Consider the following 27,609-nt stretch of genomic DNA (forward strand, 5'->3'; position numbering starts at 1 on the left):
CATGAGCACAATATCCAGGTCATCACAGATCTGTGCTGTTTCTTGACACTAACTTCTCCAACAGCAACCAGCTTTTCACTGCCCTGCAGGCTATAAAGGTTTGACTTGCTGCATTTGTGACAGATGGGTGCTTATTGCCCACAGTTCAAGTCTCTACCAGTATCTTTTCCTTTTAAAACAGGATAAAAATAAAGGTATTAGGGAAAATCAAGCAGCATCACATAGTTAGAAAATCTCTCTCATCAGGAACGTAATGTAGGAAAGCATGTAAGAACATCATATCCCAAGAAAAAAAAAATCTTTTTATCTTTCAAATGGTTGATGTGCTACCTTGTCTACAGGTCCGATTGGGGAATTTGGGGAAGGAAATGAATTTTCCCTCAATATTCCTTATTTTGGCAATAGCATTAGGATAGACAAGATGTTCCGCTACCTTCCCAGTATTTTTTGGGGTGATATTAATTAGCAGCCTTGAGCATACCAGGATGAAGAAGAATGTTTCCACCAATTCTAAATAGCAAATAAGCTATATTGGATGTCCCTTTTCTTTCCCTTTCCCACAGCTTTGTGCTGCAGCATGCAGAACTAAATGTCTTGGTTGGCTGAGCAAATTTCTCATCTCGTTACAGCCCACTGTTTGGATATTGTCAATTAAGGGGCAAAATATTCCCTAGTATAAATGAATTGATAAGAGGCAGTGACATTTGGCAAACATTTAATTGTGGTGCATGCGTGCAACTGGAGCATAAGATTTGGGTGTCTTTGTTTTACTATATAAATTAACTTTCTATTTCCATTGTAGAACATAGGTCTTATCCTTACCTTCACTAAATTAATTTCAACAGGGTTTTAAATATGCTTCAGTAATTAGTGTATAATTATAAGCGCTATTAAAATACTTTCATTATATAAGTACTATTTCTTATCATTTGAAACAAACAAGCTCTTTTCTAAACCTGATGCCCCAAATGTACACAGAGGAAGACAATCCTAACACAGGCACTCGGAAGCACTCAATGACATTTCCAAGCGAGGGTTTTAAGACAAACAACAACTCAGTTGTGGAAATCGTTGCCCCAGAACACATCAGGTATGAAAAGCATAAATAGATTCAGAAATGGGGATCAAAAACAACTACCTGTTTGGAGATGAAGAGACAGGGGATGAACAGGGCCAGGCTAATTCTGACTTTTTTTCCCTTACAGATTCAGGACTGGTCCCTTTAGCAAGAAAAAAACTGGACTCAGCAAAGCCTGAGCCCAAGGGAGAACTCTTTGTTTCTCATCATATAATTTTCCTTTGTGCTGCTTAAAAAAAAAAAAAAATCTTTGTTTTCCTTATATGAGAGATTTTCTTTGTACACTGGGATGCAGCATGGTGTTCTGGCTCTTCTACGGGCATGGGAATTAAACCTTGCAGCACTTCTGCTGCACAGGCCTGAATGTGGTAGCATGTACTTCAACTCCTGTTGTGCTCTTAAACTCCACCAGCTTATTAAATATCTAATTCCCCCCCCTTTCTCTTTCTTAAAGGAAAAAGTGGTGCTTGCTCCCAACTCACCCTCTTCCTAGACTCTTCAATGGCCGACAGCAATGCATTATCTTTTTCATTCTTCAGGAATCCCTGCAGAGAAAGAGGAACACAGCTTCAGTCAAAAATTCAGCCTTGCACTAACATCAGATACATACTGTAGCACTCAGTTCTCTCAACTCTCAGCAAAGCTCGGAGCTCTCTCCCCAGTCCACTTGCAAGAAGTGTAAAGGTCACTTTACTTCACCAGAGGTACAGCGAGATGCACATACAGAGCAACGTGAAAAGGAAAATGCATTAATCCCCTGTTTTAATATGCATTAAATCCTACTGAAATGTCCTGCTTCTATTCTTTTTTATCTCTGTGTCCCAGCAACTGCTTCCCCTTGCTCTCCATCTGAGGGAGCTAAGATGAAAGCTGCTGGGAGCGATAAGCCAAGATAAGATTGTTAGACTTGAGTATATTAAAAAAAAAAAAAAAGGTTTTTGACTTGGCAGCTTCAGGCAGGAGTGGAGCTCTTGGAGGCCCAATAGGAACTGTGAAAACAGCCTTAAAAATTGTCAGCTGAGGAAAGATGGAAATAACGAAACAGTTGGAAAGCACACAGGAAAAGTTTACAAGGACAACCTCTCTCCCTGCATACAGCTGGAGCAAGGAAAACAAAATCTATTTTTACATTTTCATTATTTCAGTAAATCATAGAGGTCAGGTGTATATGAACAGACTGATTCAGATGAGCTTGTCCCAAAGGTTACTTCTGTGACCCAGAGTAGGGAACAGACAGCATTTTGAACTTTTAACAAATGATATTTTGAATTTTCAACAAATACCCATGGGGTAAGCTGCAGTAACCCACCAACAAGCACAAAATGTTTATTACACCCTAACTTGAATATTTTTGTTCTGCATTTCCACTGTTATATCAACAATTAAGCAAACACAAGTTGATTTGTACTCCCGGAATTCAACTCAATCATTACTGAAATCATACCAAAGGAAAATAAGCCTTTGTCTTCCCCTGAAGTCATCAACTATAACATTATTAACTCCATTAAGTGCTGGTTCCTTAAGAATCTGTTCACTGGCTCCACAGCTCTAAAACTAAGAGCTGCCAACAAACCCAAACATGCTTTTACGACCAGGATATACAACTGCAGTGGTGTCTGACCCAGTTTGTCAGGAATCAGGAGGGTTTTGTGCCTCCGTTCCCCAGATCTCCTTGCAAATAAACAGTTTCTGCCCCAACGACCTGACAGCATCTGGATCCACACAAGCCAGGCAGAACTCAGCACCTGCAGAGGTGCACAGATCCTGCAGCAGGATAGAAACTTGCTGTCAGAAGAATTTGGACTTTTAGGACAACATATTTAGGGTAGGTCTTCAAAATCCTGCAGCAGCACACACAACCACAGGTATCCCAGATTGCTACTTAGCTCGAGGAGGTGAGAAGGGTCTGAAATCTCCTCCAACTGAAGAAATCTTTGCCGCATAGATGCGCCAGCACCAGGCTGTGCAAGAAAGGGCACTGTGCACCCATTCCTTCTGCAAAATGTAGAGCAAGCATTTGAGGTATGGGACAGCCTGCAACCTCCTTCAGCTGGTAATGGGAACGTGACCCCCTTCTGCACACCAGATAGAGAACCAACCTCCATCCTCCGAGGCAGGCGTGTGACATGGTCCCCCCAGAAACAGACCCTGAATTCCATATGGAAGAGAGCAGCCACTTCTACACAGCCTAGTCTTCAGTGCCCACCATGTCCTGCTTTATTTTTAGACCAAGACTGCAGAGAAAGCACAGTTACAATCTGGGAAAGGGAAGCTAGATCCAGATCCTTGCACACGTCTGAGGACCAACTATTACAGCAGCTGTCACCGAGGCGAGGGCTGCTGCAGTCACCTGGGTGGGCCAAGACTTGCTTCGCTCCATTCAGGAGAGGTGGGAGGGATGGAGACATGGCTTTGTCCACATCTGCATGGGTGGAGGGACTTTGAGAGAGCAACAAGATCTTTTTTTATTTCCCCACCTCCAACCTAAACTGGAGAAATATCATCTTGAATTATAACAAGCAGTGCTTCTACACCTTCAAGGCACACCCCAACACACCAGCAGAAGACACAGCCACACTTCTGAGGGTAGGGATGCGATGCTGCAGAGAGCACCCTGCGTTCACAGTATCCTAATAATGCTGCTAATTTTACATGCCCTCAAGCCCACTGTCTCCAAAACACAGCCCTAAAGCTATCTGGACGTGATGGAAGGTGCACACTGAGCCAGGCACTGCAGCCCTCGGAGGTCCTGGGCAGCCTGGTTCCCTGCTTGGTTTGTGAACACTGGGCTCCTGAAAGCCCTGGGAGATAAAATCCCCATGTTACCAACCCCCGTCCTCCCTTCTCTCCTTGGAGGACCATGTGCCCTGAGCTGAGCAGGTACCTGCCTAGAAAGGGACAAAGCAATACCAGCAATCAGCAGAGTAACTGAAGGTGTGCTTGAACTTCCCCTGAAGTCCATAAATCCAGGCTGAGTATCTTGCTTAATGAACCTCCCAGCTCCCAGAGAGTTCACTGGGTCCATTTAAGGGATTCGATTATACTTCATGCCAATTAGGAGATGATAATTGTCTTTTTTTTTTTTATCCTTAAACAACCGAAAATCCTCACACATTCCAAATAATATCCGTAATGCCTCGCTGAAGAGAGGTACATTTTGAAGAGGGGCCCTATGCCTCATGCTAAACAATACGACTCTAGCATGGCAATTGTTGCTTTGGTTAATTACAGGCTAATTGTCAAGCCTCAGAAGAGGGAGTGATGCTGAGACTCCTGGTACTGCTCATGAGACTGCTTCTGCTTAGCCCAAACAGGAGCTCCTGGGGTTGTCACTCTAGGCCTTGGTGGGCAGCAGTTCACAGGTTTAGGATCTGTTTTTATTCCTAGGTTTATTCCATTGCCACCTAGTGGCAGACCATGCATTGGTCCCTGGACACTGGGATTTCACAGAAATGTAGAAATGTGTCCATCTGCCTGAAGAGAAAGCAGAGCTCTCTGGACAGAGGCTGGGCACAAAGATGGAAGAGAAGCACTTTACATGGGGCCAGTCTCTTGTCAGTGGTGCCCAGTGACAGGACAAGGGGCAACAGGCACAAGCTGGAACCCAGGAGGTTCCACCTGAACAGGAGGAGAAGCTTCTTTGCTGTGAGGGTGCCCAAGCTTGGAGCAGGCTGCCCAGAGAGGCCCTGGTAGATAGCAAATACAGGAAAAGCCTTGCTAAAACCTAGGCAGTGAATCCCTCACCTTGCAGCTCTCCATGTACAAGCTCTGCCATTGCAGGCAGGGATCCCAACGTAGCCTGGATTTTGCTTGAAAATGAAAATGTATCTTCTATTTCTGAGGCAGGCTTACACAAAAAGCTCACAGAGCCCTAATGTCCCATCACGCTACCCTGCTTTAGTGAGTGGCATTTCATTTTCCTCTGTTACTGCGAGACTCCTACACATTCTTACATTCTTCCTGCGTCTGGTTTGGAAGGGAAGCAGCACAACTCTTCTCCATCACAGGTTCTCTGCAGCACTCGCTGCCGGCTGTTTCCTACATACAATTTCTACAGTATCTGATGAGATGGCCTCTGCAAAGTCAGGACACAGGCACTCTTCTTCCTTCAAGTTTCCATTTTCCAGCTTGTCCTGCTTACTCTGCCACATCTACTGGCTCTCAGCATCTTTCCCCAGCACATTCCACTCCCTCTTGGGTGTCTCACCCCTTGGATTCCAGTCTTCCCACATTTTCACTCTGCCGAAACACAGCCCCACTGTGCTTTGCCTGAGGATGGTTTGTACAAGTGGCCCCAGCAGCATATGGGCAGGACCCTGGGAGGCCATTCCCCTGTTCTCATCCTACTTGTTCCTTCACTGTCGGTTCTCATCTCGGGCAATCGCTGCCTGACACGGGCTCATGGGACATGAGCCAGCACTTCCCTTGCTCCAACCTGAATTCCAGCAAGAAAGCATTCCAGTAACTAATTCATTCTCGGTACGAAGGGGCACGCATGCACTGATTTTAACAGAAGATTGAAAGTCTCTTCCATTTCTCGCAGTAAATGGAACTCTCGCCTGGCTGATAGAAGTCTCTTAATTACTTCCACCAGCCAGAGCATGCTTTTAATACTTGATCTTAGTATTCAAGCTGTCAAGAGAAGGCAAATGTTGCCAGATAGTATACCAAGGCCTTGGACACTGACAGCAGTGCCTACTTCTGCACTGGCAGGGGAAGAAAGGAGAAAAATCAAACGAACAATCTGGGGCCATTTTGAGGCAATTAATGGTGATTAAAATATTTCCAAGTGCTGGATTTCCAATAGGTCCAGTGGGCCCTGCAAAGGACCAGCAGAAATGATGATGATACAGTTAACAAAAACCACTCTTTGCCAATGAGGTGGGAACAGCAGCTCTAGATGAAGCACCAGATTTTACTATCTCTACTAGCAAATTTGGGAAACCATTTGCTAACTACAATCCCACTGCAAATGTGCCCATGTTTGAGCACGCTCCCAGGGTGGTGCACCCTTGGCACAGCCTTCCTGGCCATGTCTTCTCTGGGAACAGAAAAGGAAGCACAACTACCTGGAACCTGCTTCCATAATAACAGATGAGCCTACATATTATTGTTTTTTAAAAGCCATATTATTGTTTATGCTGACACAAGCATCAATGCTTGCTGGGTGGCCTGCTTTAAACAGACAGGGTGATGGGCCCGTAAGCAATGGTGTGGCCAACGCAGGCACAAAGGCTGACTGCAGGGGAAGTCTGACAAGGCTTGTCCTGCTACTGTAGCTAGTGTCCAGTTTAAGGAGTTAGCACTACAACATTTCCCTGGCCTAAGACAACTGAGCTTGTCAAACTACAAAGCGTGTTTCTCAAGTTGCTTAGCACTGCATTTAGAATAGGAAATCCTCCAACACTTTTCTAAAAAACTAATTGACTGTTGACTAAACAGGAGAAGAAGCTGGGGAAAACCAGAAGAGCTTACAGTTTGCTAAGACCATAGAGCCAGTTGTTGCACCAGTTGCTGGGGTTGGCTAAGACGACCTTTGAAAGTCCCTTCCAACCCAAACCCTTCCATGATTCTGTGATCAAAGCCTTCCAAAGCAATGGGCCTGTTAAAGCTTAGGAGGGAAACCATGTAGACTAACAGCTGTAACACAGAACTGTGCTCATCCAGCTGAACACTGGGCTTGGGAGAGAGCTGCTGCTCCAAAACTTGCCTTCCCAGGGGTCTTGAGCCACATCCCCCCATGCATGGTGCCCACATTTCCCACCTGTAGCCAATACTCACATTCAATTGGTCTGAAAACCAAGGTGGGAGGGCTCTTCTCCACCCTGCAAGCAGACAGCATTTCAGTGGCAGCAAGTCATCAAAATACACAAACCCTCTCCTAATCTCAGCTTTACAGCATGACCATCAACGATTTTAAAGATTCTTTCCCCTTTGTGAAAGCAGCTTCCTGCTCCAGCACAATCCAGTTTTGCAGAGCTGCAATGCTGTCTCCTCTCATGACGGGTGGAGCAGAGGAACCAAGAAGGATCTCCACTATTCACCCACGAGCCTTCTTCGACAGGCCGTACATGTTGTGGAAGGTGCAGAGCAGCAACCTTTGCTGGAGATACCTTCTGGGGCTGGATCAGGGCTTCCCTGCCCCACCCTCAGTGTGGCACGGATGTCACGCTCAGTTTTGAATCCAGCCTTTTGTCTGTGTTGCAGAGCAAGCCTTGGGCAAACATTTACAAAGCAGTGCAAAAACCCAGTCCATGGTTTTGTATTATTTTCCCCTTTTAGGCTGAGCTATGAAACTTGGGCAGTTTTCACAGTAAACTTCAGATCGTATCCAGAAATACTGGATTTTGCTGTGTTGGATAAATATCATTATTGCTTCTAGCCATGAGATGAAAAACTCCAACCACTGACAGAAGCGCTCCTTGGGAAATCACAGATAGCCCCTCACAGAAGCAGGGGCAGATGGTCCTCGCTCTTTGACTCTTGCTGGGACCATTTGGGTCTGGCAAGGGAAGATTGGAAGCGTGCTCCTTAGACACAGGTATTGAGGGGTGAAATACAAATACCTCTCAGCTCCTGCTTCAGTCAGGAGACTAGCCATTAAGCATGGAAGGCTGACATCAAACAAGTAGTGAATATTAGACCAACCCCCAGCTCCAAGAGGCACCATCACACCCCACACCCAACCGCAGTCCTCCAAAATGCATTTGCAGCACGCAGCCATCAAGGAGAGCACAAGGTGTTTGCAGGGAATATCAGCAATGTCTACCATGAAATATAGAGGGAGAGCAGCTTTGTCACTCTGGAAACGTCTAGAAAAATACCACTGCTCAGATTTCCTGCTGGAATCTTGTGCCAGGCACTCCCACAGCAGCCCCAAAATTGAACTTGCTGCTACATGGCACTGCTTGCTCCACAAAAAAAAATGGAGGTTGTCATTGCTGGCACAAAACATGACTCTGCTCAACTTTAGTTCCTTCTAATTCAACAGAGGATGCTGAGCTAGTTCAGGTTTTCAGGCGCTAGAAGATCTCAATATTTCACTTCCAATTTTACTTAAAAGTGGCTCAACTCCTGATAAAACAAGAACACTGCAGTGAGTTTCCGCAAGATTTTACAAACCATGTCAGAGAAATTTGCAAGATCGAACAAACCCAACTGTAATCATTAAATAGAATAAAGGAGGACACTCTGTTCTAAAAAACACCAATATATCTCAACCACTGCAATATATGTAATTTATGGGTTACTTATACACTAACTAATTATTAAAATATTAGTAATTATTCATGCTATTTGCTCTGTCTTTCCCCTTCAGAGTGAAACCCAAATAACTTCAATTACAGAGATTAGCCTCATTCCAGGCTCTGAAAATGTTTGCCACTTCATGTTGGGCTGCAGAGCACATGGGAATGCTGCTAGACGTCGGTTTAGGGGGCTTTTTTCCAAGTCACCAAGGCTTTAATGGCATTAAACTAAGAAAATAGCTTTTTTCATCTAAAATCTTACAGCAAGGTTGCTCAGAATAAGGTTCTCTTCAGAATTATAAGTCTACAATGCACAGATCATTTCTGAGAGCAGTTAATGCAACACAAAAATGGTGTAAGCAACAGTGCTGCCCTCTCTAGTGATAGTCTTTTCCTCCCCAGGTATACAATCTTTTTTTTTTTTTTTCCTCCCTACAATGCAATTGGGAGCTGTTCAATGAGAATCCCATATCCTACCAAGCTACAAAGCACCAAGGAAATCCGCACAAAAGCAAAATAGGAAGTCTTGACTAACCCTAACCTGCGTAGAGTTCATGAAAAGAACAGAAGGAAGAAAAATGACAAAAGATATCTGAACTAGAGGAATGAGGAGGACAGACTCTTCCCAGCCAAGTATAGCAGTAGGAAACACTACTCAAGAGTCACCAGAAGGAGCTTGTTCAGCCAGCTAACCCTGGTACACCACACCCAAAAGCATCTCAGACAGCGTTTCTGTTCATCTTAGAAGATAAAGAACCCAAAATGTCACAAAGGCAATTAAATGCAACGTCACCTCCCTTGGAATATGACTTCTTGAGTGAGGGAAGCTCTCCACACAGATCAGGCCAGCAGGACCATCTCCTTTGGCGCTGTGAGCATAAGCATCAGCACAGAGCCAGAAAACCGCAGCATCGGAAATCTGAGCTCATCTGTCAAGTTTCCAAATACACAGATATCTGGTTTTACCAAGATTTTTAAACAGAGGGGTGACCTTGGCATGGGGCTTTGCTCAGCGGCAAGAAGAGTGGCTACAGTCTCTCCCCTGCACTATCAATGTTGTTGTATTAGCATCCTGATGAAAAAAAATACAGCCCTCCAAGAAAAATTTCAAGTACGCGTCAAGAGATTCATAATCCAAGTGGAACTCGGTGCTTTGGTTCTTTTTTTTTTTTGGCGTTCAGTTTAAATAAAATGAGGTCATTCCAGTGGGCTTGAGATTGACAAGGTGATCCTATATAAAAAATATTTACAGCATGCAAACAAAGATCATTCCTGATCACCGACTGGAAGAAGCTGTTGCATCCACCTCTCTGCTATCACGCTTTCTAAGGGAATATTGAGAAATAACTAGAGATTTAAACGATTCTAAATCTTCATTTTATAGTCGGAACTAAGCCTGTAATGTAACACCTCTCACTGAAGACATCGTGCAGGATGGCCTCAAATCAAGCCATCGAAACTAATTTCACTGATGACGCCATTTTCTTATTTCTTCCGCTGCCATTTTAGCACCGCGGTTACTCCACCTTTACTCAAAGTAGCAGCATGTTCTCCTCCCTCGAAGAGGAGGACATGCAGGGACAAATAAAACCCCCGTGTTGAATTTCTGCCCATGTCACATCCCTGCGTGGCAGGGGCAGGGATGAGGCACACGGTTGCCCCTGCAGACCACACCTCAATTTGCTGTGCTGAGAGCTGGCGAGGAGTCTCCTGAGATGGTGTAAGCTGAGAAACCAGCCACTGGAAATCTGTCAGCACCACACACAAAAAAACGGATAAAGCTGAGGAAAAGAGGAGCGTCCAGCCCTGTTCCAGGAAGACAGGCTTCTCTCTGGATACCACAGAGAACACCAGCTAATAAAGGAGTAGTTTGAAAAGAAAATGGCATAAAGGAGACGTAGTGACCAGCTTGCCATGTCTGTCTCTGGACTAACTGTCCAGTAGCATCAACGTACAGGCAGAGACAATAACCCACTTCACCTGGCAGCAGAGAATCCATTTCTCAGGATCACATCCAAAAGCCAAACTGCCATCCCTATCAGTTGATGAAGTATTTTCCAGCCCGAAACAGCACGTTTCTGATGGAACACCGGCAACATGGACAAATCATTAAACAAACCTGCTAGTTGTTAACGTTTAGCCTCCTCTAACCCGATTTGGCAAATTTTAGTGCAATCTTTCCATCTCGCCCACCCTCTATCTGGCTGCCTGCTTGGAAGCACATAACCTTGCTGCTTGTGAGAAACAGGGATGTTCTCAGGCTTTTTTGGAAAGCAAAAAACATCATTGGTATTTGCACAGCTCTTCCTTTACAATTTCAGGTGCGTAAAACCAGTGAAATGCCTTCTAGTTAGTGTGAAACCACGTTAAAAAAAACAGCAATGAAAAAAATTTATTCTGTTTACCTCCTTGGGATGCAAATAGTGAGCCTAGCAGTGCTTAGCACAACACTCTCCCTGTTCTGGGGCTGTTCTGGACAAGAGCAGGAGGATTTGAGCAGAAGGATTTCAGCTGCCGTGCCCCCATCCCGCAGCTGAAAGCCCACGTACTGCCTTCCTGAGCATTCCTCAGGAGCACTAGTTATCTTTCTGCTTCAGTCAAAACCAAAATGCCAAGCAAAAATCCTCCAGCCTCCATGTGCGTTTCAGACACAGTGATGCATGCAGCAAACACTCGCTGCCTCGAAGGGACAACGCCTGGTTCAGAGACATCAAAACCCTGTCGGCACTGGAGACACGATAACCAAGTTGAACCAGGATGCAAATCCTCAAGCCCAGCATAGATGGCTTTCCTTAATGCCTCACCTCCACAACGGGCTTCCCTGGAACGTTTCTACCACCATTTGAAGCTTCCCAGAAGAGAAAACCTTCCCAAAGTTAATCCTACTTTATTTTGCTGACAGTGGCTGGCTAATGCCACAAAAGAGCCAAGATGACATGCACTGTAGTGTGGAGAATTCCAAGAAAATGAGCACATTTGAAGTTCAGCCCTCTTAAACAACATGAGATGATTTGGCAAAATCATCCGAGATAAAAAAATAAGCCCAAATTAGCTAGCCCATTCTTCTTAAATATTTGTAGATAAGAACTACTTTGTTCACCTAACAGGCATTTTCAACATAGCAGTCTGTCCCTTAGAATAAATATAAATATTTTACTGACAGTGAAAGCAAGCAATTGGAAGTTCATACACATCACAATATATTTAAATCCTCAATTTAAACATGCCGTGGTCTTTAGAAATGGTGCTCCCTTATTACATTACTGATACATTTCACAAATTTAATTATTTAAATGACCTATGAATCATTAATTACAGATCATTAAAATAAAAACCAGAACACGCCTGTAATAATTATACAGGTTCTATTTTCAGGTGTTATGCATTACAAAGCTCGGGGAGAAAGGCATGTATTAAAATTCTCCGCCGCAACAAATACGTTCTAATAAACACTCGATCCTTTTTCAGTTTATTTCTCCTATTGTGTAAGAAATCAGAGGTTTAAACTTTCCAGACTTGGGGCACAAGACCGGTGTGCTGAGGATACACCGGAGACAAAAGGTTTTCATTTTCCTCCTCGGGCTGTACCCCACCCTTGCGAAGGAACTCCGGAGCAGCGCGCGACACGCCACGGAAGCTTTCGGACTCTCATGTAAATGAAATGCCAAGTCCAGATGCTGCCAGTAGATAGGACAGAAAACCCTGCTCTAAGATACCTACAGCTAATTATTAATTACAGTGGCTCAGTCATTTTTTCCATAGGTTAATTTCCGGAGTTCAGTTGAACTCGTCTCCCACCCACTTCAGACAAAGGAAAATTATGTGCCACAGCATACCAGCGGCGAGGATAACTGAGCTGCCTCCCATACGGGGTCAGTGGAGATGCCTTCCTCCATCTTTTCACACATGCAAACCATGCATTTCATTGTCTTTTGCTCCATTTCTTGCCGAGCTGCTTTTGTGGCAATACCTTCTTCCCCCCCCCGCCCCTTAGCACAAGTATAATCTTGTTCAAAAGAGGCAACTTTTTTGGCTGTGCTGTGCCACTGTTCCCGTGTCTCCCCTTCTAAGCATTGCTCGGTTGACAACAGGAAGAGTGCAGAAGATGGCACATAGGCACCTTAAAATTTGGGGATGGAGCCCTGAAGGAGACAAGTCATTCTCTGCTGCAACAGCCCAGGCACCCAGACAGGTCATTAACCTGCTCTTCTCCATATACAGAGACACAGAATTGAAAGGAGAGGAGCAAAACCAACCCACCCTATACTTTTTTCCCCATACCCAAGGCAGGCAGAGCTTCCAGTTCACATGCAGCCTCTGAGTCCCTAGACCTGAGAGGATTAAATGAGCTGCCACCCACCCAGCTAGTCACAGCCACCACGTTTATATAAATGTTAATTCCCCGACTGCTTCCTTTTACTATGATTTTACTGTCTTAACCCCTTTCACAGCATACCCTGTTCACTTGAAAGAGGTGGGGTCTAGGCTGCAAACTCCAGTTGACTAGGCAAATATACTTCAGCACCGCATTTAAGAAACTTAACAAAAAGACAAATACCAAAATATCTTCATTTACTTTGGACAAGTAGAAATATTTTTTATCTTGTTGCCATTTTCATCCCACATTTTAAATCCTTACTTCAAAATAAAATTTAAGAAAGTTTAGTGTGCCTTCTAAATAAATCCTAGGTGTCTCTGTTGGAACAGAGTGCACCGAAATCTTTGTACCACAATGAAAACTGAGAGAAAAATCAGATATTCAAGCAGCATCTTTATATTATTTTTGTTTGTTTAAAATACTTCCGTAGACATTTCATAGCCTAGGGAAGAGAAAGCAGGAATAAAGGCATTCAGAAAGTTATGCTACTGTATTTCTGCTTAAATGAAAAGCAAAGTCAGCAATGTCAAGAAGATCTTTAAAAAGGCAACATGACTAAAACCCAAAGCAGCGGCTGGACTGCCCCACCCTACAGCTGCTCTAGCAAAGAATATTCAGAGGTAAGGGCACAGACCTTCAGGTTTCTTTTCTGTGAGAAAAGGAGGATTTCTCCAAAACTCCCCACCTGTTCTCTTTAATTACTCACCCCCAAATTTAAACAACCTGCAGCAACAGCACAAAGAAAAACCATCACAGAATACACCTGAAGGAAGAACTCTTATCAAAGCAAGCTTTTTACCTGCACATATATATTTTAAATATATACATTCCTACCTGTAGATCTCAGTACTGAGGAGTTACAAACCTGTTAATGCTGGCTGTAAGTGCCACACTTCAACTGCCTGGTATGTAGGCTTACACAGCTGTAGCTGGCTGTATTAACGCTCAAGTTTTTTTAGCTTTAAAAAAATAAAATAAAAAGATATAAATCAAACCTGCAAGTCTTGAAATGGCTGAGACAGTCAAGAGTCCAGCAAGACAATAAGAAAGCAGCTGCTTTCCACAGCTGAACACCACTGCCTGTAAAGCAGCTATATATTTTTTTTTTTTTTTTTGCCAGTGGTGCTTTATTCAAATTCTAGGGAAAGCATCAGTCTGAAACCAGTAACTGATGGGAGTAACAGTTTATAGGTTACAGAAGGATATTTTATTGTTAACGGACTGTACCATGTAAGAATCAGGAGGGGGTGAGGTGGGAGGCAGGCAAGAGCAGAGAGATGCTACTATTTTTTTTTTTCCCCGAGCCACTGCAATTACTCTGATGTGAATTTTTGATGACTTCCGACATATTGCATGGTTAATAATCGTTTCAGCTGTCATGTTTGGTTAATGTGGAAAATGCATTTGCTGCATTGTGATGCAGCACTCCAGCCACAGATTGTAATACCAGTTGTGAAGCTATTCCCTTAACTGAGCTGCATGAATTTGCACATACCATGAGGCTGAAATAAATGGTAGTTTGATTCTTCTACAGCAACAGAAAGCTTCTGCCATTTTAGCCCCGCAGAGCTGTTGAAACAACTTGGGCAGGCAGATAATTTTACTGCATATTAATTGGTGTCTACATTCTTTAAAGGAGAGCATCAATTCTCTATTGTTTTTCTGGGTTTGGTTATTCAGCAGAATGCTAGTTACATTAAACATTGCTTCTTCTGTAGCTTTGAAGAGGTTGTTTAATTGTAAGCATATATACGTCAGTGAAACTGACAGCCTACAGAAAGGCAGATCTGGTAGTAATACAGCCTCAGCCTAACTACTTCTTCCTCCATGTCATATTTATAATCATGGTTTTATACATATAACATAGTCTCAAAAACAATTGCACACAGGGGTGAAACAGGCTTCTTACAAATAAAGAGGATTTTATTTGCTATGTACCACTTCACCTATACTTTAAACATTAAACAAAAAAGTGTAAGGTCAGGTAAAATCCTAACATGTGCCTTTCGTTGTCACCAATAGAAAAACAATGCTGCAAGCAATCGTGCAATTACAAGAGGGGATGTAAAACAGCAGAGATGAAACCACGCTAAGAGCCAGTCACCCGCTGATTAAAGTCAGGCCAGTATATTCCAGCAGTCAGGTGATGGTGCCATCATTACAGTGCAGAAAGCCAGAGAAAAATCGAGAAACGGACCACCCCCATCTTAAAGGAAAAAAAATTACAAGCACCAAAGAAATAAGGAAAGGATTTGCAATAGGGAAAACATCCAACCGTGAAGAAGCATTTCACAAAAAAAGTGAGTGTGCCGCTCTCAGGCGTTAACTTCACATGTCCTGGGTGCACATTTAACCCGTGGTGCCAACGGCTCCCGTCCCCCTGCAAAGTGCCCGTGACACCCCCAAATTCAAAGGTGGCTCTTGTTGAAATCCCACAACAACAGCCCTGCTGCAATAGTACTGCATGTCACAACTCAATTCCGCTTCCCGAATGCCCGTCTTGTATTTGCAAATGTGCACACAAAAATTCCAGACTTGGGATGCCTACGTTTCATTTAACGAAGCACAGAAAGGCATCAGGAGAGCATTTTACTGTGCATTAACAGTGATATATCTGCAGTCACCACCAATTCGTTATTTCCACTTCTGTTTTAATTAAAAAAACGCTGCAGGGGTACCGGTTGGACACAAGGTACCGGTCAAAATGGTGCAGGATATTTTACGGAGCGAAAAAAACGGCCTCTCTGAATTAACATGGTACTCTCTGGTTGGGAAGCGATTCCCACTAACAGTGTTATGCCTGTAGGAGGTGCTCTGTGACTCAGGTTTATCCACCCCAAAGACATTGCTGGGCAACTTGCATGATTTGGAGCTTCACAAGTGACCAAGCGCTCTCTTAAAAACAAGGTATTTTGGCTTTGAAACTAGCAAACTTGATCCTAAGGTGATTTTCTTCAAACCACGGGAAGAAGCAAACCCTCCCTGCTCCTGTCCAAGTGAACACTGTGCTGAATATACCCAAACCCTCGTCCCAGGAGGCTCCTGAGTGGAGAAGACAGGTCCAAACCAACCAATGCTCTCAGAGGAAAACCGCAGTCAGTTGCATTGCAGGGAAAGCCACTGATCACAACCTGCTACGCCCAAGAGCGAGCCAAGTCCCTTTCAGGAGAGGAAGGGTATGCATTTGCAGGAATAATTGAACTCTGGCACTCCTCCTGCATTTCTGAGCATCCATGCCTGGCCGTGTCCCTGCAGCTGGGCTCGCCTCAGTAACTTGCTGCTCACCTCACACATGCTGCTCCAGTTTTGGATGGCTTCTCCCCTTGCTTACCTCCAGTTTGCATAACCTAGTAATGGTGCAGAGCCAGGAGCACGAAGGATAGACAGAGCATTTGCTTTCTAGCTGAACCTTGAACCAGGTAACAGTACCTGAAGAGACAGACAGCTCTTTGCGACAGGTTGTAGCTTTGTCAGAGGTTTCAGGAGCAAAATGATCCATCTGGAGCTGCTAGCCACAACTCTAAAGATCCTGCTTTTATCAACAGACATTCTCTGTTATTTTCTGGCCATGTAATGTTACTCCAGAGGCTACTCCCAATGGCAAAGTTACACGTTAGCAGAATTATAGATATACACACCTTTTTTGGTTTACGTATTACATTGCCAGCTCACAGTGTTGCAGGGAAACCTTTCCCAGTGTGGCTCAGCACAGCACCATCTCCCCTTACCTACAGATTCCTTAAAGCAACAGCTTTGAGGGATACGAAGAGGAACTACTGAGCCCAAAGGGCTGTTAGCATAAACAACTCTGAGTGGTAACCCAGCTAAGATGTCGGAACTGCTCTCTGTTCCACTGGCAATCAGTTTAGCAGAGGGTTCAGTCAGCTCATGCATCAATCAATTCTGTGCTTAAACAGGACTGCGGGAGGAGAAGGGACAATATTCCTGTTCAGGGCTGCTGGGCCACAGCTGAGGAAAACTGTAAGAGTTTTCTTTCCGAGTAGGAAGCATCATGTCCCTAAAGAGAATGATGCTGCAAAGACCATGCTGAATCTGCTGGAATATGGATGTCCTCCTCTGTGTCAGGACTGCTCCCTCTTCCCATCTCTGGTTGTCCACAATGACCTCCCTTCCCTCTTCAGTACAGCTGCATCTCTGGAGTGAAGGAGATTCCTTCACCGCAACTACCAAAATCAAAGATGCTATCATCTCTAAAAGAAATTCAAGAAAAAAATCTGTAAAACATAGTAATCTACTGTAATACTTCTCCCTTTCTTTCACAGTCTTACACTAGGCAGGGGTAAAGGGAAGCACATGAACAGCATCCCTGGATTTGCTCCTGTACAAACTCCTTTTTGAAGTCCTCCAGCTGCAATGTCTGCTATCCTTGGCCAGCAGAACTAAGACATCTCTGGCAGCAAATTAAAAAAGCAATAGGTAGCTCCTTCCCCAAAAATCTTTTGTTCTCTGTTTAACCCAGTGCTGTAGCAGCAGCAGCAAATACTGCACTGTCATACCGGCTCTGGAGAGTGCCTTAAAGCATTAGCTCCCTTCCTCCCTGAGAGGCTGGCAGGGTGATGATCCAGCATTAATGACTCGCTGGGTCTCTTCAGAAGGAGGAAGGCTGCATACCAGGCACACTGCCTCTATTTTCAGCTCTGCACACTCACCCTCTCCCTTCAGAGGGGTGCAGAAAGAGGGGATGAAGGGTTTAGGTGTCCGATTCAAGTAGGTTGCAGTGAGTAGGACAGAAGAAATCCAGGCTAACGCTTTCATGTCAATACAGTTAGGTTCACATGCAGCAGTGCAGAGCAAAAAGTCAGTGGGTTGATGTATTATTATGCTACTGGGCTATGGGGACAGGAATTTAGGCTTTGTGGTCAAGGGCTAGCTTTCAGGGACTACAAGAACATGAGTTGTCCTGAGTCAAAACTAAATCTGGAACTGGGAATTTACCAGCTCTGGTAACATGCAGTACCACCACCACAGAAAGCCATCCTCTTGCAGGGGAAAAAACCACCACCTCCCTCACACTGGGAGTCACTGGCTTACGACAGAGCTCAAAGGAGACCCGAGTTTCAACAAAGCTTTCTAGGGCTTCAGTTTGCCCCAAACAAGAGGCAGGATGTAAACGTGCAGTGTGGGAAACACCCCGACAGCACCCACTGAGGAACACAGCTTTTTGTGACCAATAAAGAAAGAAACATCCTGTACAATGAGAAAAGGGACGTCCCGAGCAGAGGAGAGGCGGGGGAGCCCAGCCAAGCAGAGAGGATTATCACGGAGGCTGGCAGGGCTGTCCCTGCCATCCACACCCCACCCCCCCAGTTAACGGTATCATTTGTCAGGATGAATGGGGAACTCGTGGCTCAATCCGGCAATTTGACAGAGTGTCACCGAACCACCCCACGGCCGTATTTATCTGAGAGGCAAGAGCAGGAACCAGTTTTAATTAGAGCCTTTTTAACAAAGAACCGAGGGTATTACCCATGCTCTCACCATCCAGTGATAATTGAGATGTAATCGTTTAAACAAAGCGCAACAAGTGTCCATTTACCCAAAACCATTGTTAAACATCTACTAGGAGATTATTTTCCAAATTATAATGTGCCATGAATATGCAAACCACTTTCCATCTTTAGCATTAAAAAGAATAATCAGCTTTAAAAAAAAAAAAAAACCACCCCCCAAAACCCACAACTGGAAGCCAAACAGCTATTCTGCAGTAGGATCTGAGGAGTGTTTTAAACATACCAACGCTAATTTAAAAGGAGGCAGGGGGGAAGGAGTGATGGCTCTGCTTTTGGGCCATTAAACTCTGCCTGGAAAGCCCTCTTTTGTGCAGCAAAGTCTGTAATTATGGAGGGAACGTGTTAATTTTTTAATTCTGAATGCTAACCCCCTTTTTTTTTTTTTTATACACGAGCCTGGGATGTCAATCTGTGTGGCAGATGACTGCGAGCACTGACGTGCCCAATGCAGCCCTCGCTGGCAGCAGCAGGCTTTCCCTGGCAGGTTAGGCACTGCGTGCTGGAGAGCAGCTTCAACCCTGGAGTAAAATGGCCCTTTGCTGCAACTGTTGCCTCAGCGCCGTGGCAGGCAAACCCCCTCAGCCCCACAGAACTATATGGTCACTGATACCCACCCCTCCCTCCCAGCATTTTTCTGCCTAGCTGCTCAATTTCTTCATGCAGCGTCACAGGAAGCTCAAGTCCCACGTTGCTCACGTTCCCAGAGACGGGGAAGCACAGGATGAGGAAGTTAACCTAATGCTGCCAAGAGGCTTGTGCTAAGTTCATGGCTGTCAAACACTAAGCCCATCCTTCATCTCTTCTTACTGTCACTGATGCCTGCAATCCACCAAGGGCCTCAACTGAAGAGCACGCTTTGACAGAGTCCAGCGATGAATTATTCACTCTGGTGGAAGCCACGAAGCATCAGCGAGCAGCAATCCTGACCCTTCTGCCACGATTAACCAGGATAAATTATCAGTGCTTCTGCTTCTCATGGAACGTCTCCGAATTCTCCACGGCACAAAGCCCGCCAGGCACCATGCTCACACAGGAAAGCAGAAACAAGTCTGTGCTTCAGCCTTTGGTCCTTCAGGGTTATGGATCAATTGTGAATGGTGTAAGGAAAACAAGCTCTGCCTTCCCCCCCACGCTACAGCAATTATACATGGATCTGCATCTCTGAAGAGTGACATAGGCAGAATGAAGCCCATATTCTCCATTCCACAACGATTCAATTCACGCAGCCACAGAAACCTGCCAGCAGCTCCAGAACCATCCTTTCCCATGTTACATCCTGCAGCAGAGGCTGTTTCCAGCCCACAGACACAGAAGAAGCTGTGAAACCCAGCCTTCCCATCAACAGCAAACAAACAAAGAGATGTGTCCTTCCTAAAAGGAGTGCTGCCTAACTGCATGTCCTGGGCCTCCCTCTGAAAGGCAGGCAGATGGGGGTCACCCCACATGTTGGAGGTAACCTGTGGGCCTCCAGCAGCATCCTAACATACCGGAGGAACAACTTCCTCAGCTCTCTGTCAAGGGAATCCAGACACCTCCCGGTATTAAACCAAAAGGTGCTAAGGTGAAACAAATGCTAGTGATGGCCCTGAGAAGACCTGCTGACTCCTGCAATGCACAGGATGTTTGTTTGGGATGGGACAGGTCCGCAATGAGCAGCAGAGAGGCAAAGTGAAGACAGCATTTTAGGTTTTCCTTGGTAAAAATGCTAAGTTTGTGCTTTTCCCTTAATTAGAGCTGCCAGCTCTGAAGTAGGCAGCACAAGAACTACTGGCCTGCATGAGAAATGCACACCCACAAGTACAACAGTTAAAACCAACCACAGCAGTGCATCCCTGCTTCGTCAAACCATCCTTGGATTTACCACAGCAAAAGTGCAATCACAATCAGTACTGGCATCTCAACAGGCTTAATTAGAAGTCAAGACTACTCTATTCAGGTCTTTATACCGTGCTCATGACATTAATATCCAAGTGCCTTCCAGTCCTGCATTAAGTGACATGACTAACATCTGTCACATGTTGTTTGTTCTCTTCTCCCTTTCCTGGGGGAGTGGAAACGCAGGAGTTCAAGGGGATCATGGAACAGCCAACAACTGGGAGGGGAGATCCCTCCAGCCCTGGCTCAGCTTCCTCACACTGAGCACACACTGGCCCTGCCTGCTTGGTTAAGGATTTATCATCATCATTGTCACCACAACAGTTAAGAAGCTGTACATATTAAGACAGGTTAGCACCAAGTCTCTTCCCAGTAACATTTCTATGCAGGCTTGACAGTATTGGAAGACAAACAAAAATCTGTCCTTTGCAGACCTAATCAAGTCATCTGGGGTTTTATCACTTCGTTTCTCTGCCTGACTCTCCTTGCTTTGTCATCTTACATTAGACAATACTGAGGATACAACTTCCAGCAGAGGAAATAAAAGTGTCAAAGGCATGAGCATCTTACCCCGCCCTTAAATCCTTTCAGAACTCACAGCATCTTAAAGCTACAAAGGTTTCACCTGGAATATCAGAACTAGAAGATTGGAGTCAGTGATTTTGTTTCTTTTGTGCTCACATGCCTTTTGCTTTTCCCCATGATCTTCCACCTGTATATCTCTGTCCTTTCTATGTCAAAAAGTACTTGCATCACCTTGCTTCTGAGTTATCATGCAGTAATTCTTGGCAAAGAGTGGTGAGTGCTGAGGTGGCTAGAGAAGGGGAAGAGCTAGAGGAAAAGAACCAGGGTCAAATCTTAGAGCTCAATCAAGATGACTAAGGATTGAAAACACTACATGTCTTAAGGTCAGCTACTTGTGATTACATGGACACTTCCAGTAGAAGCAAATGTCTGAAGAAAGGTCAACCTCATGAACATAAACTCAGCAGAGATTTGGAAACAACAGGCTGCAGGGGAGTAGATCTTCACCACGATCTTCTCCCCATTTGTCCTTCCAAACCTTCCAAAACTGAAGGTAACAGATACCCCCTGAAAACTGAGTGACAAACCATCAGATTAGGAGAGAGGCTCGGACTCCTTCAAGGCGAGTGAGGGCAATACAGCTTTCATTTAACGCAATGTGCAAAGCCATACAAAATGGGGATTAGCCTGTCACAAAAAAAGAACAACCTTTTCAAGTGTATAGATAAAGAGACTCCCAGGAAGAGACAGAGGCTGACTCAGAAAACTATTAAAAGGACAAAGTGACTTTCAAATAGAGGTCACTAGTTCAAAACATGAACTAGATCAGTATTGGTCAAGACCCAAGCATCTAAAGACTGATTAGCAGTTTAAACAAAACCGTGTTATTAACCTTCCTTCAGTTCTTGCTATACAAATCTAACTTTTATTGCAAGCTCACTGCAAAAACTAAACACAGAACTTACTTTCTGTGCAAGCTGCACAGGACAGCCAGAGCTCTGGTGAGTGCCCAGAGAGACAAAGAACAAAGGCTACGCTGCTCCATTTGCACGACGTGGGTAAGTTAGTTCTTCCAGTTAGGAATCTCTACCTTGGTGTGCTCACCAGTTAGCTGCTGGATACACAGAGTCAGCTACAGCACTTAAAGACCTAGCCTCTGTAAAACAAAAATCACACCGCAAGTTTCAAGGGTGTTATTTTGTCAGTGACTTCTGTAAAATTACTTTGCTATTTCATGAACATCTCATAACTTACATATTTGGTGGGTCTATTTTTTCATGAGTTAGATATAATTTATCCTCTTTCCCAAAACTGATCAGAAAAGGCTCCACTTATCACTTAAGATCTTGCAGCACTGCAGGCTCACATACATACATTCTGAGATGCCTTGCTGCAGAAGATCTTTCCAGAAGAGGCCCAAGGAAGGCAGACAGGATTCCAAAACACACATTTCACTAATGAAAAAGCAGTAAACACAGTGTTTAGTGCTCAAGAGATACATCCAGTAATGTAGCTGCTATAACTTTGGTCAGCAAGCAATTTAGGTGTCCCCCATCCATCTTCACAGGGACTGGAGCACCTCTGTGCCAAGGAAAGGCTGAGAGCCCTGGGGCTGTTGAGCCTGGACAAGAGAAGACTCAGAGGGGATCTGATCAATGCTGAACAAGAGCTAATGGGCAGGGGTCAAGAGGATAGGGCCAGACTCTTTTCAGTGGTGCCTGATGACAGGACAAGGAGCAACGGGCATAAACTGGAAACCAGGAGGTTCCATCTGACCAGGAGGAAAAAAATTACCTGTGAGGGTGATGGAGCTCTGGAGCAGGCTTCCCAGAGAGTTTGTGGAGTCTCTCTGGAGAGATTCCAAACCCTCCTGGATGCCATCCTGGGCACCCTGCTGTGGGTGATCTGCTGGAGCAGAGGAGGTGGATGAAATGATCCCCAGAGGTCCCTTCCAACCCCACCATGCTGGGATTCTGTAAACTGTAGCTCTGCCACTGCACCATGCTGCTTAACACAGAGACTCTCAGTGAATCAATTGCCTTCTCACGCTTATGGAGGACAAAACACAGGCTGCAGATGGATATACTCTGAACTTGGGTCAAACTGCTCTCTGTAAAATATTAACCGATCAAACATTTCCTTGTGGACCAGCAGTTTCAGCAGCATGGTGATGATATGACACATCAATGCACATTTTAATAAAAATATATTTTTACTCAATGATGATGTAATGTTATTCACATTCTATGACTGAACTAGGGTCTGGCAAGTAGCATTAATTCCTGTGTACACTTACTGGAAGTAAGGACATGCTGGAGGCAGAGAAAAAGAATACTTCATCTCCTTTTTAAAGAAAACTTAATTATTACTATTTGTTCTAAACAAGATCTTCCAGCTGCTGAAGTTTAATACTACCCAAAATGCATTTTCCCTAGTCTTCTCCATTATCAGCAAGGGCCTTCCTTCCAAGTCCACACATTCTTTCAACAGATTCTCTTTGTTATCTAATTTGAGAGCCTTGGGTGTTAAGCGTTGGAGGAGTGCAATCAAACACAGCCCCTTCCAGGCCTGCTGGGACACCTATTAATTCACCCTCCTGTAGAGAGAGACTTTATCATCTCTTGCAGTTGCCAGTATCTAAAAAAAGTGGTACAGGGTAACTCAAATTGGCATTGCAATTACTTAAAGTCTATAAAAAGTTGTTGCCACAGAGTAAATTAAATCACTACAGGGTAACATCCTTTCTTTTCTACCTTTACAGCTAAACTCTGATTAAGTCAGGTAAGCAGGGACTAGGCCATACAAGAATCCATGGAAAGTGAATACAAGTGCTTAGAAATGGTGGTGTACTCCACACAAAGCTCAGCTGAAAATCCAAAATAGCTTGTTAGCATCTCTTTCTCACTTGGTACACAAGAGAAGAGAGTCATTTCCAAATTGCTGTCACCCAAAAATATTTAAAAGTCACCATAAAATTCCACAGACCAATTACAGTATTGAATGAAATGCATGAGAAAAAAAATATACCAAAAAAAGTAAGTTTTTGTCCAGCATCTTTGTATGTTTTGGAAAGAGAGCTGAGCAATGACAGCAGCTGCCCGTGCACAGAACCATCAGATTTAGCAGGCTACTGACAGAGGAGAATGGAGGAGATCAGATGGGCAGCAAAGGAAACACTAAACCTAAAGTTTTCCATGGTAGAAAAAAGTTGATTTTAACAAATACCGACACAAGCTTCATGTGGGTAGTTGTCCCTCTCACAGGGCATTTGCTTCAGAGATGGAACAACTGCTAATATTTCTCAGTGAGAGAACACCAGCTTCGGCAAAAGTATCATACCCGTTTCTCTTAGAAAGTTGGATTCCAAGGGGCAGAGTAACTCTACCTTACAAAATCTTATTATTTAACAGAAAGCTGAAATGACAGAAAAGGGACTGCAGCATGTCTTGGCTACAAGTCTGAGCAAGAAAGATTAAGTAACGCTCAGGACAGTAGCCAGAGGGCAAACTTTTGGCTCCTCACCTTTTGTCAAGTGCTTCTCCTCTGATTTGGTAGAACAAAAAGTGGTTTTAGCCCCCCTTAATTTCCAGTACTTATTTCTGGCACAACAAAGTACTTGGCTTGGTGTAATTACTGTTCTGCGTGGCGGGCTGTAAAACACATAGTTGAAACAGTATAATTTTCCACCAAAAGTGTGTTCATAGAATCATTTTGGTTGGAGGAGATCTTCAAGTTGATCAAGGCCAACCATTCCCCCAGCACTGCCAGGTCGTCACTGACCCACGTCCCTCAGCACCACATCTCCACAGCTTGGAAACCCCTTGGAAATCAGGGATGGGGACTCCACCACTGCCCTGGGCAGCCTGGCACAGGCCTCCACAACCCTCAAGGGGAAGAAATTGTTCCTTAGGTCCAACCTAAACCTCCCCAGGCACAACCTGAGGCTGTTTCCTCTTGTCCTATCACTTGTTCCTTGGGAGAAGAGCCTGACCCCCACCTGGCTCCAACCTCCTGTCAGGAAGCTGTCAGAGCCAGGTCTCCCCTGAGCCTCCTTTGCTCCAGGCTCAGCACCCCCAGCTCCCTCAGCTGCTCCTCAACACACTTGCTCTCTAGACTCTGCCCCAGCTCTGCTGCCCTTCTCTGGACATGCTCCAGCACATCATGTCACCACCCAAGATCAGAGACATGCGTAAACCAAAGCATGCCTAACTCATTTTTTTCTGTTCATTTCTTTAAAAGGGAGATAGAAGTGGATGGAAAGATGGCAGACAGAACAACTTCAGATGTACCCAAAGGAGCACTGGGTGCCTGCTGCAGAGAGCAATTAGACTGGAAGGGCTTGGGGTAACTGCTGGTTGCAGTGCCAAAGAATTCATGGCAATTATGTTTCCACCCCTGTCTACCTTACCAACACAAGCAAGCCAACACCATGGCCAGGACAACTGCTTTGTATAATTGTTCCTGTATGAGAGCATCAGGCCTTCCATGCCCATCTCTTCAAAGCCTGATGCTGTCTTCCCTACAAGCTGGAAAGCTGTCCACGTAGTAGCGTGGCCCTGAGTCTGGAGCAGAGGGGACCAAGTGAACACATTCTACTAAACAACAGGGGGAATCACTCCTGGTAACTGAGCGCAGAGTACCGATGGTGCTCCAGGAAAGAGAGCAAGCCCCACCTCACATCTGAAAAGGACAAGATGACAGCAAGCATGTTTTCATGGGCAGCGAGCAGTACTCGTGCAACACACTTGTGAAGCAATACAAAGTTTCCTCTAGAAAAGACAGTGACTAATTTTAAACTAATATATTAACAAGTCAGTAATATGATTCTGCATCCTCAAACGCAGATGCAGTGGCCATCTCAAAGATAAAAGATGGAACATCTTAAGAGGCACAAGCCTCAAAACAACAGGATTCCTGCCTCCCTCTGTAATCTTTTCAGCATCTCCTACTTCAGAGGTTCATTTCAGCCTGGAAAGGTTAACAAATGCAAAGCTACAAGGAAATTCAAGACTTGCCTATTTATCTTCCTTTTTAAATCCAAACCACATTAGTACTTTTGGATAGCCAAATTATATTATAAAAAGCAAGATTTCAACCTTCTGGCACCAAGCCAACATTTTAATGGACATTCAGACACTAACTAAGGAAATGGTTGTGCATTAAGCCTACCAATAAGTCAACAATCAATACTCCAGTATTACAGTAAAAATACAATGCACCCTTTATAACTGCCTCTGGTCTCATCCTTCTTTGTCAAGCTCAGCTCTAAATAAAAAATAAATAAATAAAGCATTCTTGAAGCAAGACATTAAGTACATATTATTTCAGAGTCAAACATTTATCTTAAAGTCTAGAGCTAACTGGTCCTCTGTGCAGATATTTCTTTCAACTGTGCACTGACAGGGCAGGAAAGTCAGGACTAAAAAGGACAGAAGTTCAGATACCAAAATTAATCAGGCAGGTTAATAGGTAAGAGCAGCAAAATCAAAGGAAATTCAAATGGCTATGCCTGAGGCAACTGTAGATTAGGAGCCTGGTTCCAACACTATCTCCAAAAAGCATCTCAGTCAAAAGAAAAAAGAAGGAAAAAAAAAAAGAATTGCATCAAAGCATACTAACATTTGGGGTTTAATCCAATTCCTAGATTTTAATTGCCAGCACAGCATCAGCCCTGTACGTCTCCTCTCAACATAGTCTATCAGTTTGACAAATGAAACCAAAGGGAAGCTCTGCAGAGCAGCAGATCTGGACACCCTCTGGAAAGCGTGAGCGTCAAGCAGCATCGCTCTGGAACAGAACAAGTGCTTTAAATTGAGTTAACTCTGGCTCCCCGTTCTGAGCCACGTCCACAACGCTGAGCTGCTGCTTTGATCACCGAAGAGCAGAAAAACTCCGCAGTTTGGGGATGCTGGGAGCAGCCACGGAAGGGTTCAGGGTAAGCCTGTTCTGCAGCAGGAAACTGTGGTAGGCATTGATCCAATCCAGTGAAACCTGAATGGAAAAACCAGGAGGACAAAAACAAACTGATCATTTTTATCTCCATGGCTTAGCGAGCTCAGTGCTGAAATGGAACTTCATCATGGAATGGTTAAGCCGGCATAATAGCTTGGGTAAACAAGCCAACTGAATTCTCCCTTATTCTGCAAATACACAGAGGGAAACAGAATGATTGTGTCAGAAATCCCTCCACAGATCCCTTATATTTATTTGCCAGAAGTATCTTGCATCCCTCAGGTTTCGGCTATAAATAAGCATGCAGCATGGGAATGTGGAAAGATTTTTTTACTGATATTTTTGAAGTCGAGGAACCTGGACCTTGAGGTTGAGTCCTGCAAAAGGGCTTAATGCTGTGGGTCTAGGAATATCTGTCAGAGGATCATAAAATCTTTGTGGTTGGAGACAACCTTTAAGATCGAGTCCAACCATTTCCCCAGCACTGCCAGGTCCCCACTGACCCATGTCCCTCAGCACCACATCTCCACGACTTGGAAACCCCTCCAGGGATGGGGACTCCACCACTGCCCTGGGCAGCCTGGGCCACTGAAGAAATTCTTCCTCCTATCCCATCTAAAGAGTTTGCAGGTGCATGATCCAATACCAACAGCTGGGTAAACATCCAGCAATGTTAGGACAGATTCCCGATTGTTAGGTTTTGCTATTTCATCTTACTCTTTTTGCACCAAGCACTTCCTAAATGAGCCATCTCAAACAAGCGTTGTCACACTAAAAAAAAAAAAAAATACTGCTGCCTGAAATGACCATATTGGGTAGCAGGCAGTAGCTGTATTGACTCAAGTTTTAGCCTATGACTCTTATTAACTGCCAGCTTAAAAGGTTTTTGTGTGGCCACAATTCCAGCTCAGGGCAGCAGCTAATAGCAGTCTGAGCACAGTTCCAGCACAGATGAGTTGAACATTTCCAGCCCATGCTGGTGACAGCCACTGCAGGCATCTTTATGATAAAAGGGTGGGTTCA

General features: G+C 44.5%; 1 protein-coding gene across 1 annotated transcript in view; it reads right to left on the reverse strand.

The window, feature by feature from the left end:
* NUP93 (nucleoporin 93kDa) overlaps positions 1-27,609 on the reverse strand; it is a 76,174-nt gene that overhangs the window by 30,085 nt on the left and 18,480 nt on the right. The window contains exon 3 of the mRNA XM_008939482.1: positions 1,561-1,623. Within this exon, the coding sequence (XP_008937730.1) occupies positions 1,561-1,623 (63 nt within the window). The remainder of the gene's footprint in view (positions 1-1,560; positions 1,624-27,609) is intronic.

Source organism: Merops nubicus, unplaced genomic scaffold (genome assembly GCF_000691845.1).
Source record: "Merops nubicus isolate BGI_N331 unplaced genomic scaffold, ASM69184v1 scaffold2284, whole genome shotgun sequence".
Lineage (NCBI taxonomy): Eukaryota > Metazoa > Chordata > Aves > Coraciiformes > Meropidae > Merops > Merops nubicus.